The 13,388-nt window shown below is 50.6% G+C and overlaps 1 protein-coding gene across 6 annotated transcripts in view; it reads right to left on the reverse strand.

The window, feature by feature from the left end:
- The window catches only part of LOC123775278 (uncharacterized), a 477,428-nt gene that overhangs the window by 284,942 nt on the left and 179,098 nt on the right, over nucleotides 1–13,388 (reverse strand). For all 6 annotated transcript variants that reach the window (XM_069311593.1, XM_069311592.1, XM_069311596.1 and 3 more), the window contains one exon: nucleotides 5,286–6,439. In XM_069311593.1, the coding sequence (XP_069167694.1) occupies nucleotides 5,286–6,439 (1,154 nt within the window). The remainder of the gene's footprint in view (nucleotides 1–5,285; nucleotides 6,440–13,388) is intronic.

The raw sequence follows: 13,388 nt of genomic DNA on the forward strand, positions 1-13,388 counted from the left end.
GGAGAAGACAGAGCACGCTGACCAGAGACCAGGATGGTGCAAGCGGCGCACGAACAGGCCGGAGGTGAAATGACGCACAAGACAGCTGACTAACGGTGCAGAAGCAACACCAAGACCGAAAGCAAGCTGAAGCGGCTCCGCCTGCGCCGCACGAAAAGAGGCGACAGTATGTGGCAAGACGACGGCCCCCAACCCCTACTAGAAAACCAAGCCGAGAGTAAACCAAGCCAACAAGAAGGACCCACCGAAGAAGGGACAGGAAAAGGAAGGACCGCCAAAATACCCCATACTGCCGCCAAGAAAGCACGCAGGTGGGACACCTACCACGAAGCCACCTGACCACCAACCGGAGGCGAGACCACGAGGCAGAACATAAGCAGCCCCGACAAGGCCCCCCCCGAGCCCAGGAAAAAGGCGGAGCCGCGAGAAGATCTCGGGCGCGACCACCGAAACCCAGGCGGCACAAGGAGATGGAACGTCTGCCGAACAGAAAAACTCCGAAGCATGCAAGCCCGCCAGGAGTTCAGAAACGACGGGTCCGACGCGAGACATCGCAAGAACCCCCCCAAAAAAAGTAAAACAACAACAACCGGCAGGGCAAGCTAGGAAAACCAAAGAAGGCGGAAGGGTCGCCGCCAGAACAGGACCCGAACCAAGGGGCACGAACAACTGCAACAGACCGAGACAAAGAAGCACATCACAGGACACAGGCTGACAAACGCCTAAGAACACACGCAGAACATTCCTGCTGCAGAAGAGGCAGGAAGAAAGAGCAGAAGCACAAAAAAAAAAAAAAAAAAAAAAAAAAAAAAAAAAAAAAAAAACAGGAGAACAACCAGGGGTGGACAATCAGGCAGGGACAAAAACCCCACGCAATCCCCAGGCACAAAACGGCAGCAAAGCGCCACTCCACAACCGGACACAGGAACAAGGACACGCCACCGTGAAACACGGTACCAATGCTCACGTGCAGCAGCAGCAGCAACAGGCACCACTGCAACATGCAACATGTAAATAGCAACTCCCCTCTGCAAAGGCAGAGAACGGAGCAGGCAGACCCCAGACAGGGCCAACGGAGACACGACAAAACCCTGCAGGCCCAGAAACCTGCACCAGGCGACCGACGGCGGAGAAAACCCCGCTCGATACCTGCTGGATGAGGTACTGGGAGCTCTTTTACACCTCAAGCCCGGCCCAAGGTCAGGCCAGACCGGCCAGAGGATGGCCCACCAGGCAGCTGCTAGGAGCAGTCCACCGGTCCACATACCCCCACAACCAGGACGGGCCGGAACTGCCATACGAAAACAGGCCAGTGCGCCCTGGAAGTCCACGGACGAACCAGCAAGAAGGCTTATGCTCGCAAGTAGGTCGTGTAACAAGCACAGACCACTGATGGTAATACAGTGTTCCCCAAAAGTGCCAATAGCACCACTGCACTCCGCTGGTACTATCCCGCAAGTTCTACCAGATAGGCGGGACCCAAGAGCCAGAGCTCAAATCCTGCAAGCACAGCCAGGAGCCTCACCAGGTGAGTACAGAACCAACCCTACAACCCCCACACCTCACAACATTAAAAAAGGAGGGTCCCCTGAATGACTCCAGCATGGGTTGGACATGCACATGAGGGGGACAGGAAGGGGTGATAAAGGGACAGTCACTGGTGTGCGAACGGTCTCAGTCGTACAAAATTATACCTAAATAAAAACAGGTATATGAACACCGCCGCATCCAGCGCCCGGCCAAAAGACGCCAGACCGCAGAAACTCACCTGGCGAATGGTGGCTCGAACTTGACACGACTCAACCGTGCCCAGAAGAACTTGGGAGCACCGCCAGGTGAAGACGCCAGAGCCGGACCCGCAGGAGAACAGGGAGAGGCGAAGGAGGCGGTCCACACCCATGACACAGAAAACCGCGGTGTCCTCCCCACAACTGGGAACCAGGACACCCCTGGTGCAAAGGGGCACATACCGCAGCCAGGGAGAAGAACGAGAGGCGAAGCACTGTAGCAAAAAAGGGCGCAAAACCCCAGCACTGAACCATCGCCCAGACCAAAACAAACTCCACGGCGCATGCGCATAACACGCTGGCCGAACCGCACACCCTCCCTGCGGGAAGGCGCCAGCCAGGACTATTGCACGAGAAAAGGAGCCAAAAGAGGAAGCAGGAACAATAAAACCGGCCAAAGAAGCAAAGAGCCCAAAAAAAAAGGGAACCCAAACGGGCGACAAGTAGCCCAAACGGGCGACAAGTAGCCCAACCGGGCGACAAGTAGCCCAACCGGGCGACAAGGAGCCCAACCGGGCGACAAGTAGCCCAACAGGGCGACAAGTAGCCCAACAGGGCGACAAGTACTAGGAGCCGACAGACGTTCCAATAATGCGGGAAGTAGCGAAAAACCTTCCCGTACCCTCGAGAACACAGAAGCCAACACTAGTCCCGAAGGCACACGAAGGCGCACCCGAGATCAAAAGTCACGCAGAACCCCAACGAACGGGGAAACATGACAAAAACACCGTCCCAAAAAGCGGGGGAGGAAACATCCACCCACAGGACGGAACCAACCGACTCAAAGGCCAAGGAACCGAGCCCGGGGAGGGGCCGACGTCCAACAGCACGTACGGCGAGTGGGGAGGAAAGACCCCACTCCGCGTAACCACAAGCCCCGCCTAGAGGGGGATAAAACCCCCCACGGGGTCTAACGGGGCCAAGGCCCCCCCCAAGGCAGCCCCTCCCCAGCCCCGGGAACCTACACGACAGGCCCCGGGGCCGAGCCGTTCCCCCAAAGCCCCGGCCGTACCAGAAAACCGGGGCAGCCGTGAAAACACTAAGGAAGGGAGCCCACTGGCAGACTCATACAACACGGCTGGAGGAACAGGCCCAAATGCCCCCGTCACTACCCCGGAAGGGGAATTCCCCGAGACTGCCCGAGTCTCAACACCACGAAACACCCCGCCCTGAACCTACAGACGGTAAGGAACCGGATGCAGGCAGGAAGGGTGAACCAGGGGAAAGACAAGGGGGCGTGGATGCAACCAACACCCCCAAGCTCCCAAAACGAAATACAACGGGGCAGCCCCGGGGCTCCCGGGGAGGAAACCACGAGAACGTTGCCACCACCAAGGCTCAAGTGCAACGCCCCTGCTGCCCGCACCCGCTTTGTTAGCACAACTGGGTAACCGAGCCACAACGAGCAACCAAACTCGCAGGACACCGGGTCGAAGGTGTCACCGACCCCACAGGCAGCAGACGGAGGCAAAACAGAGAGTCACCCAGAGACAAAAGGTGAGAGCAACCCTCAAACTCGCTGGAAGCGAGGGGGGGGCTCTGGGGTCACATCCATCGGACCCGCGCGCCCCCAGGGGTTTCCCAGGGTCCCGAGCGTTTACTTTAAGAGGACTCGCGCTCAGGTAATCCCAGGCAGGGTACTGCTAACCGGCACCCAAGCTACCAAACAACTTTCTAAGAGCTGAACCCCCGGGACGTGTACACTCACGGGGACCTAGCAGGGGGTACCACCAGAAATACTCAGAACACAAGGGACACAAGGGGCAAGAACGAAGGCAGACCCCCCCACCAGGTATATAAACAAAAGAAAAAGAAAACCCCGCAAGAGGACAGCGTACCCAAGCGGAACAGAGCCGGCCGCTATGATTGGTAAAGACAAGCTGCACAGTACCCCGCGCCCCACCAGTGCAAACACCGCCCCTTACTCTAAGGCGAACATGGGAGACAGAACACCCGAGCACACAAAGAGCGGCCGAAAACCAAGCGGTAAACGGCCAAGCAGGGGCAGGACCCAAGGAACTTGTGGAAGGTGGCCCCAAGCCCCAAGGGCAGTACTTACAAGGCACCTAGGGAAGGGAACCCTAGGCGCATGCAGCCCGAGTACTGAAGAATCACACCCGGCTCACGCACCACCTAGAAAACAGACACCACACTCTAGGTACAGTGCTGAAACAACCACTGGAGCCGGAGCACATAACCATTGCCAATAGCATCAGCCGAAGAACTGATGGGTGGATAGCCGGCGTGGGAGGTCTGGGGCTCCCCCTTCCCCCTCCCGGGGAGGGGGGAGCTGCGCAGACAGCGGCGCGGTGACGTATGACGTCATACTAGTTTCCGTGTTTTCTGTTGAAGAGTTCTATTCACTAGTTCGGCTTAGGTAGCAATTTTCACCAGAATAGGGGTTTGTTTTGGAATGCTTACCTTTCTGGATGCTTGACCCGGTCGATGGCAGACATAGAATGCTTCCAACCACACGGGGGTTTCTATAGGCCATTGCTCCCCTTGCCTCTCTGAGGGGGCCAGGTTCTGGCTCGTGGTCCCCGGTAGGCCCTAGAACTCCATACACATGACTGATGCCAAAGTCTGACATTAGCATATCAGCCGGTAAAGCTCCGGGGAGCCGACGGGGCTCCCCCCAGAAAATAGATAAAAACAAACTCTGTAATTATATATATATAGATAGAGATAGAGATAGGAGAGAGAGAGAGAGAGAGAGAGAGAGAGAGAGAGAGAGAGAGAGAGAGAGAGAGAGAGAGAGAGAGAGAGAGAGAGAGAGAGAGAGAGAGAGAGAGCGAGCGAGAGAGCGAGAGAGCGAGCGAGAGAGCGAGCGAGAGAGCGAGCGAGAGAGCGAGCGAGAGAGCGAGCGAGAGAGCTAGAGAGCGAGAGAGAGAGAGAGAGAGACAGAGAGAGCGAGAGAACGAGAGAGAGAGACAGAGAGAGCGAGAGAGAGAGAGCGAGAGAGAGAGAGAGAGCGAGAGAGAGAGAGAGAGCGAGAGAGAGCGAGAGAGCGAGAGAGAGAGCGAGAGAGAGCGAGAGAGCGAGAGAGAGCGAGAGAGAGCGAGAGAGAGAGCGAGAGAGCGAGAGAGCGAGAGAGAGAGAGAGAGAGCGAGAGAGAGAGAGAGAGCGAGAGAGAGAGAGAGCGAGAGAGAGAGAGAGCGAGAGAGAGAGAGAGAGAGAGAGAGAGAGAGAGAGAGAGCGAGAGAGAGAGAGAGCGAGAGAGTGAGAGAGAGAGCGAGAGAGCGAGAGAGAGAGAGAGAGAGAGCGAGAGAGAGAGCGAGAGAGAGAGCGAGAGAGAGAGCGAGAGAGAGAGCGAGAGAGAGCGAGAGAGAGAGCGAGAGAGAGAGAGAGAGTAATAATTTGACAATAACAACACAATACTATACAGCAATTTGGAAAAAATATTAAAACTTGTACAAAAATGACTTCAAATATTATAATTAGAAATTTCTGTTTCAAAGTTTTAATGAACAATGCTTATTAACAAAATAATTTACTTACAAAAAGCTATCAAATTCATCTTGCAGGAATGCTACTTCTTCTTCTATGACCTCCTTATCTTCATCGTCTGCTAGATTACATGCTCTCTCTGCTAAGGAGAAGGCTTTATCTAGCTTCTTTTGACCTTCTTCTTGTTCATTTTGAAGTAATTTGAGAATTGTTGCTTTGCCACTGATTGTATCCTTGTCACCAGTTGGCTCAGCACATTTGGCCATTCTCTCTTTTGCAGCCCTAAGCCAGTGCATAAATTCATTGCCTGCATCAACAAATTCTTGATGATGATCAACCATATCCTTCTGCTTCTCAAGAAGTTCTTTAGCCTGCTTGCTAAGGCTATGGTACTTGCTGGAAATTTCTGAAGCATTATTCTTTACTTGACTTGCTTGACTTTCTGTTGCTTTGGATGTAACTGACTCAATCATTGGCTCAAAGGACACAATATCTTGAACAATGCTGCTGGTGCGACGGAGATTAGCTTTACGTTCACCAATACTTAGAGAAGAAATTCTGTGAGAAAGACCAGAGCCTCTCTTGCCAGAGGCAGATATTGCATTCGTAAGTTGCTGGAGCTTTGCTTCTCTTTCGCTAATCCACTGTTGCATATTAGTATACGAGACGCTCATGTCAGCCCATTGAAGAAGGTTAGTCTCCAGAGTAACCTTGGCATTTGAGAGCTTTTTAATAAGTTTGTCCCAGTCAGCCTGCAACTCTTCTAGAGACTCATTGATTATGTCACGACCATCAGATCGAGTATTGCGGAGCACCTTTTCACCCCAATTGACAGATTGATGAACTAAGGCCTGTCCTTCCTCTTGCTTTCTCATGAGTGACTGAATCAAATCCAAATGTCGTTCAAGACTTTCTTTGCCTGAATCAGGAGACATGTCAATGCAATCCCTGACAACCATTCGAGCATTATCAATCCACTCTCTAGCCTTACTAAGATAAGTCTCATATTGACGATGCTGGTCAAAGCTAGCTTCCACCTTTCTCAAAACATCCTTGGCCATGTTGATTAAAACCTGGTAGCGAGAGTTAAGGTGTCGCATTTGGTTCTGAACAAATGAATCAAGGTGAGTTTCTTGCAAGGTTTGAGAAAGTTCATTCAACTTTTTCAGTTGTGCTTGGTGCTTCCCAAGGTTCTCTAGTAGATCCTGAAAAGTGATATTAAGAAATTATAATAGAAAATAACTAGAGCAAACATTAATATGGTTTGTATATTTCCCTAGTAATTGCTATAATTAATTCTCCTCAATGTTGCAAAAGTAGTAAGACACATGCTAAAGAAAATAATAAATGAAAAGAAAAAAATTATAATTTAAATCAAATTAACCACTGTACTAAATGACCAGCATTGAATGCCACGTTCTGGGTAAGTCCTGGAGGCTCCCCAGAGCTATACCGGGGTGGTATGTATGTATCAGACTGTGGCATCAGTCAATTTGATTGGTATTTTAGCCTACCGGGAACCATGAGCCAGACCCTGACCCCCCCTCCCCTCAGAGAGACATGAGGAGCCTATAGAAACCTCCATGTGGTTGGAAGCATTCTATGTCTGCCATCTACCGGGTTAGGCCCTCAGAAAGGTAGGTGTCTCAACACAAACTTCACTTGGTTAAAATTGCTACCAAAAACCAAACTATCAAGCAAAACTCCACAATCTGAAAACAAGCAAAGAGGCATGACGTCACAACTGCCACCGAGCTGCTATCTGTGCTGCTCCCCCCCCTCCCCAGGAGGGGAAAGAGGGAGCCCCAGACCCCTCATGCCAGCCATTCAATCCCAGTTCAGAGGCTGAATATCAAAAATGTGAAAACTGCCGACCGGAGGGAGGGAGGGTTGCCGGGGAGCCTCCGGGACTCACCCAGAAAATAGCATTTCCTTACATTCAATGCTGGTTTTCTGTGGAGAGCCCCTCCAGCTCTCCAGAGCTTCCTAACCACAGAAAATAGAAAGAGACTTACCCGGGAGGCGGCCGCCGCTTGCATCTCAACGCAAAGCCGAAATACATCGATCCTGATGGCCTCGCAGTCGGAAAAGGGTGCCACATATACTAGGAGACGCCTCAACCATGCCGACGCAAGAAGGTCTACCTCTGGGTGCCTGCACGTCCGGCAGAGCCAACTGAACGAGTCGGCATTGACAGTCCAGTCCGTGGTGAAAGGAGAATGAACTGGGACAGGCCGTCCGTCAGGATGTTGGACACTCCCCTGAACATGAATAGCCAGGAGAGCCAAACTCTGAGAACTCAGCAAACGAGTCACCCCAAAGCGACCAGCCCCAAAGAGCCAAGGACTGCATCAAACCCCTGCAGTTCAGGCAATGAACCACCAGGGATCAGTCCGAATGTAGCTGGATCATCGATCCGCAAGCGACCCGAACCCTCCGAAGCGTCATCCATACAGCCGTAAACTCTCACACCGTGCTATGTGCCCAACGAAAGGACAGACCCCACCGCCCCTGGTCGGCCTGGTGAGCACAGGTCTAAAAACCTCAGCAAAGAGAGAACGTGTCCATGAACAGATCGAGCTTGGGTAGGCACCAAGGCTCTGAACCCTTAAAAACCCAAAAAGGAGCCGGCGACGCAGCAGGCTACATAAGGCACCCGGAGGCCGAACTCAGCGATCGCGAGAGAGGCGGAAGGGACGTCCCCGAAGGAACCAGAACAGCCGACAAAGCCAAACCCAACTCAGTGGGTAGACCATCATGTCAAAATTCAGACTCCCCACAAACCCCACCATGTAACCCGAGAGCCCACCAGAAACAGGCGAAGGCGGGACCACAGTCGCAACAGAGCCTCTGGAGGGAGAGACACGGAAGCAGTCTGAGTTCCAAACAAGACCCAGCCAAGACCGAACCTGAGAGGGACCCAGATAGGACAGAGTAATCATCAGAAAGGTGAGGCAATAGACCCAGGGGTTGAGACGGGACAAGTCCAGAATGAACCGCAAGTCCGCGCAGTCCCGTTTCAGAACTGGAAACGGGCAGGAAACCCACCTGAGGGACAAGGACGTTTCAACCACGCCCAAGCGAACTCAATCCAAGATGACTTGACAGAGCGCAGGAGAGGAGGTCTGCACCGCCAGTCCTGAACCCCTCGAAGGGGAAGGGTGGCCACCCTACGCCACTGCAGGCCACAAGAAACGACCCTAAACACCCACAAATTGTGGAACCAGGCACGGGCGAACAGCACAAGCCTCTCCTACCCCTGTCGTCTCATCAATGGGTTGAACCGAGAAAGGGTCGACACCCTCTTACGCGAAGCCAACCTACAAGCAGAGCGATCACCGCGTCGACAGATGTCATCGGTTCCAAAGTCTGTGTCGGCTCTGAAACTGGTACCACTGGCCTATCATGATGGGAGGAACCTCGAGCCCTGACATGACCCCTCCGGGAAGGCCCCCCCCCCCACGGGCCCCCCCAAAGAAGCAGCAAGTCGGACATGGGACGACAACTCGAAGAAGCCACTTACAGATACTGCACCACTGCATACTCTTCAAACAACAAAGAACAAAAAGGTGATGAAAATCTAAGAGCCAGGGCCTATGTAGATTCCATACAATGAGCAAGCACAGCCTGCCGTCATGCGAGGCAGAAAGCAAAGAACAGAGTCACCGCCTCCTTCATAATCGGCGCATACAACTTCAACAAGGCAGCCGCAAAACTGAATCCACGTGCCCCCAAGTATGCAAATCCTCAGCTACCAGGGACATCGAAAAGACGGGAACCTGCACCTGGAGCTACACCTGACCAGTATCCTTAGGAAGAAAGGGGGCGAACAAACATGCATAGAGGTGCTCCAACTTTCCCCCCAGGTAAACCTGAACCACAGTAGAAATTTCACACCACTGAAGCATGTGGGTCCAACTGAACGCATGCCATGCCCCCCAATGAAAAGAAAAAACAGTCCACTAACCAGGATGATGCTAGTACCACGTAATGCACTCAATAAGGAAAAGTAGAACCGAGGTCAAACGAGAAAGGGTCCATTATTGAGGCAAAATCCGGGTCACGCAGGAGGTACGCCGCAATGACCTCCCGAACCTCCTTAGGTGGGATATGGGAAGCCGAGAACCTCTGGAAGGAAGGGACCAAAGAACTCAAAGGAACCTGAAACCGAACCTGGGGAGGAGTTGAACCCATATCAAATTCATACAGGGAAGGGGGAGGGGTAAGAAAACCCCCTTCACCCTGCAACAACAAGCCCTACGCAGAGGGTACCAACACCCAAGCGGGGTCAAATTAGGCCCAAGCATCCCAAATCAACTCTTCCCCAGCCCCAGGATCCTCCACGTCAGGACCCGAGCCAGAGCCGTCCTCCAAATCCTCCTCCCCTAAAGAAAAGGCAGAGTCAACTGGAAAAGCAGGAAAAAGGGGAGGTCCACTGGTCAGAACCCAGAAGCTCCGGCCGGAGGAGCAGGCTCGAATGCCTCCATCGCTGAACCGGAAGGGACAGCCACTGAGACCACCCGAGTCTCACCACCAACTAGACCCTGCCCCGACTCTGAAACCCTCAGATGTTTTGGAGCCGACAGCAGGGGGGGAGAGGAAAGGGGGGAGGGGGAGCAGGACAAACCACAGCAGGAAGGATGAAGAGGCACGGATGAAACCGAAGTCAAAGCGACTAATGCCCCCAAATCCGGGTCCCTATAACCAAAGCGGGGCAGCCATGGGGCACCCGGAAAGGCAACTAACCTAGCCCGTTACAGCAACCGAAACCGTGCATGCACCATATTATCAGAATCAGTGGACTGGGTGAATTTTAGAACCAGCAAGGAACACCACTCGCATGACTCTGGGTCGAAAGTGTCACTGACCCAACAGGCGGCATGACAGAGGCAAAACCCGTGAATGTCACCCTGAGACAAGAGGACAGAGCAACCTTCGAACTCGCACAAGGTGAGATGGGACCCAGAGGATGCATCCATTGGACCAATGAGCCCCAATAGGGATTTCCAGGGCCCTTAGGCAGACTGCTAAGGGAAGCCCAGACAATGTACTGCTAACCAGTTGGCCCAAACTACCAAGAGATCAATTAAAAGTTGAATCTCTGCGATGTGTACAATCACGGGGTCTAGCAGGGAACCACCAGAATAACAGAGGGTGGACAATAACCAAGGGGCAGACCCCCACCAGGCAACAAACAAAAAGAAAAAGAAAACTCCCCCACAAAAGTACATCATCTACAGGAGGAACAGAACCAGTCACTGTGTAATAGGTGACTAGCTGCATAATACCTTGCCCCCCCTACCAGTGACGATACTACCTCCTACCCAAGGTCAAACAGCAGAAATGAAAACCACAGCTGACCCCAAGGGTGGGCAATCACCAAGCAGCAAAAGATCCCTACGGAGGTAGTTCCCAAACGACTTGTGGAAGATAACCCCCAAGACACACGGGCAGTACTTACAGGGCACCTAGGGACGGTGGCCCTAGGCGCATGCAGCCCCCAGTACTCTGTGAATTATTCCTGGCTCACACACCACCACATAGCAGAACAACACTGCTCAGAGACAGAAGCCAGAGTCGAATGACCGCCATGCAACACATCAGCCTCAGAATTGGGGTTAGGTGGCCGATGCGAGGGGTCTGGGGCTCCCCTTTCCCCCTCCTGGGGAGGGGGGAGCTGCACAGACAGCAGCACTGTAGCGGCTGTGAAGTCATGCTTGTTTTCAGATTGCGGAGTCCTGCTTGATAGTTTGGTTTTTGGTAGCAATTTTAACCAGGTGGAGTTTGTTTTGAAACACCTACCTTTCTGGGTACCTAACTCGGTAGATGGCAGACATAGAATGCTTCCAACCACATAGAGGTTTCTATAGGCCATTGCTCCTAGTGCCTCTTTGAGGGCGAGCCAGGTTCTGGCTCATGGTCCCCGGTAGGGTAGAACTCCAAATGAATTTACTGATGCCACAATCTTATACATGCATATCAGCCTGGTATAGCTCGAGGAAGCTGAGGGGGGCTCTACAGAAAAGTGAGCCAAACATTTCAACATTATATAAATACTGTATATTTTATTGGCAGTAAATGAATATTTTCAATGGTGCTTTTATCTCTAGTACATGATCTTGTAGACACTACTTGATATACAACGAAGCCTTAACCACTGGGGGGAGGGGAGGGCACAACGCTCTTCCGGGATCTTACATTTTTAGTGTATGTTTCAAAACTCTGCGGTTACATGGGGGTTCACATCAGCTTCCTCAGGGCTCTTGTAAACAGACACCATTTAAAAAAAAAATCATGGGCAACATTCCCGGGTGTGAGAGCCTCAGTACTGAGTAAGCAACCATGGCTGGCACATGCAGCATGAGCTCACAGCACTGCTGTTCAGCTTGTGACCACAGCATTGCCTAGTAATGTCAAAATAAATATTTAACTGGTATTATTTAGCTATGATAGTATTACAAAAGAGCCTGAGTGTCATAATGACTGTGTACAATGTTCAAATATCAGTGAATCAATGTTGTTCACGATGTTCACAGCACTAGCCACAGCACCACAGCATTATTTCATCCATCTAGGAATCTTCAAACGACTTCATATGTTACTTTACAAAACAAACTTGTGGTCAATTATTCATTTACAGGATTTAGTGACCAGGATTGTGATAATAGCAGGATTGTGGTGATAATTAGCGCTGTGCGTAGTATTGTGGGAGGAGGAAGTTTGGTGAGGGAGGGAATTCAGGTAGTGCCACTCTTGTTTTGCTCACCATACTAGCTTAGTGGTTCACTATGGTGAACATATATGTACATGAGTATATACAATGAGTGTATATAGTGGAATAACAGCTACAGGAGTATGTTGGGAAGAGCCATTTTGGTGAGGGAGGTGCTATCGTATTCGTAGCGTCGTCTGCTAGCTGCTGTGTGATTTCTCATGCAGTGTATGGTGGCCACTGTGCTGTTTGGACACAATACCGGCTTAGTTGTATAGTTATGATGAATAAAACATGTAGAAACGTATACATAACGTGTGTAAATAGTGTAATATAAACAATATCAGTATGGTGGGAGGAACAATGTTGGCAAGTAAGGTGTAAGGAGTAGGCTAGGTGTTGGAGGAGTGAAGGAGGGCTGGTTGGGTGTGGCAGCTCACACTCGCGGAGTTCTGAGTGTGTTGATGGTGAATGTATATAGTGTGTGATAGTGTATAGTGTGTAAATATGTTGTAAATATACATAAATGAACATGAAACATTGGCTATATGAACAATATATGTGAACACATTTGAGACACATATAATACAGTGTCTTGGGACAGTACAGATGTTCTACTGCCATAATATTGTGTACATGTTCATTATAAATAGGATTGGCAAGAAAAAACAAAACAAATGTATTTGGAAATGTACGCAAAAAATGAACAAAATAATATTTATGGCAACTCGTGCATGTTGAAGCCGGCGGGTGACTGGCTTCAGGAGTCTACGTCATGGGCAACCACCAAATCGTGACGTCAAACCATTTTTCAGACCCCATTGCGGCCAAAGTAATTACAATTTAGATTTTTTTTTACATATCTGTGATCAGAGAGGGGTATTTAACATTTTCAAAAACTAAATTAATTTTTCCCGAGAATTTATTTCCTGCGCACAGAGAGGGGGGGGTGCCATATTTGGAAGGCAAGCAGCACAGTGGTTAAAGACTCAATAACTATCTCGTAAAACTCTAGTTTCACCTGACTTTTTCCTTCTTACCTCAACTGGAACAATAAGTAACTTCAACCAACCAATTATGTATTCCTGTGCAAGTTCTATTTGATTTCCTAATCTATTGCCCAAACACCTTACTACCTCTAGGGTGCTCCTCATCGGGGACAAAGAAAAGTCAGATAAAACTAGAATTTTACAAGTTATAAAGTTTCCTAATACCTTATTAAATTCAGCATATAACTTTGTCATAATTTAAGTGCAAAATGTCTTGATCACACAGCATTCCATAAGTTCTTTATATTCATCATCTATAGTGGATTATGTATTGTACATTATCAATCACAACAAACTGATGAAGCATAAAACATCTGCTTGAAATGTTTAACTTTATGAACAGTATATTCCGTAGACTATATTCTATGACGTCAATCTAAATACACAAAATAA

The sequence above is a fragment of the Procambarus clarkii genome, chromosome 70, assembly GCF_040958095.1.
Source record: "Procambarus clarkii isolate CNS0578487 chromosome 70, FALCON_Pclarkii_2.0, whole genome shotgun sequence".
NCBI classification, from domain to species: Eukaryota; Metazoa; Arthropoda; class Malacostraca; order Decapoda; family Cambaridae; genus Procambarus; species Procambarus clarkii.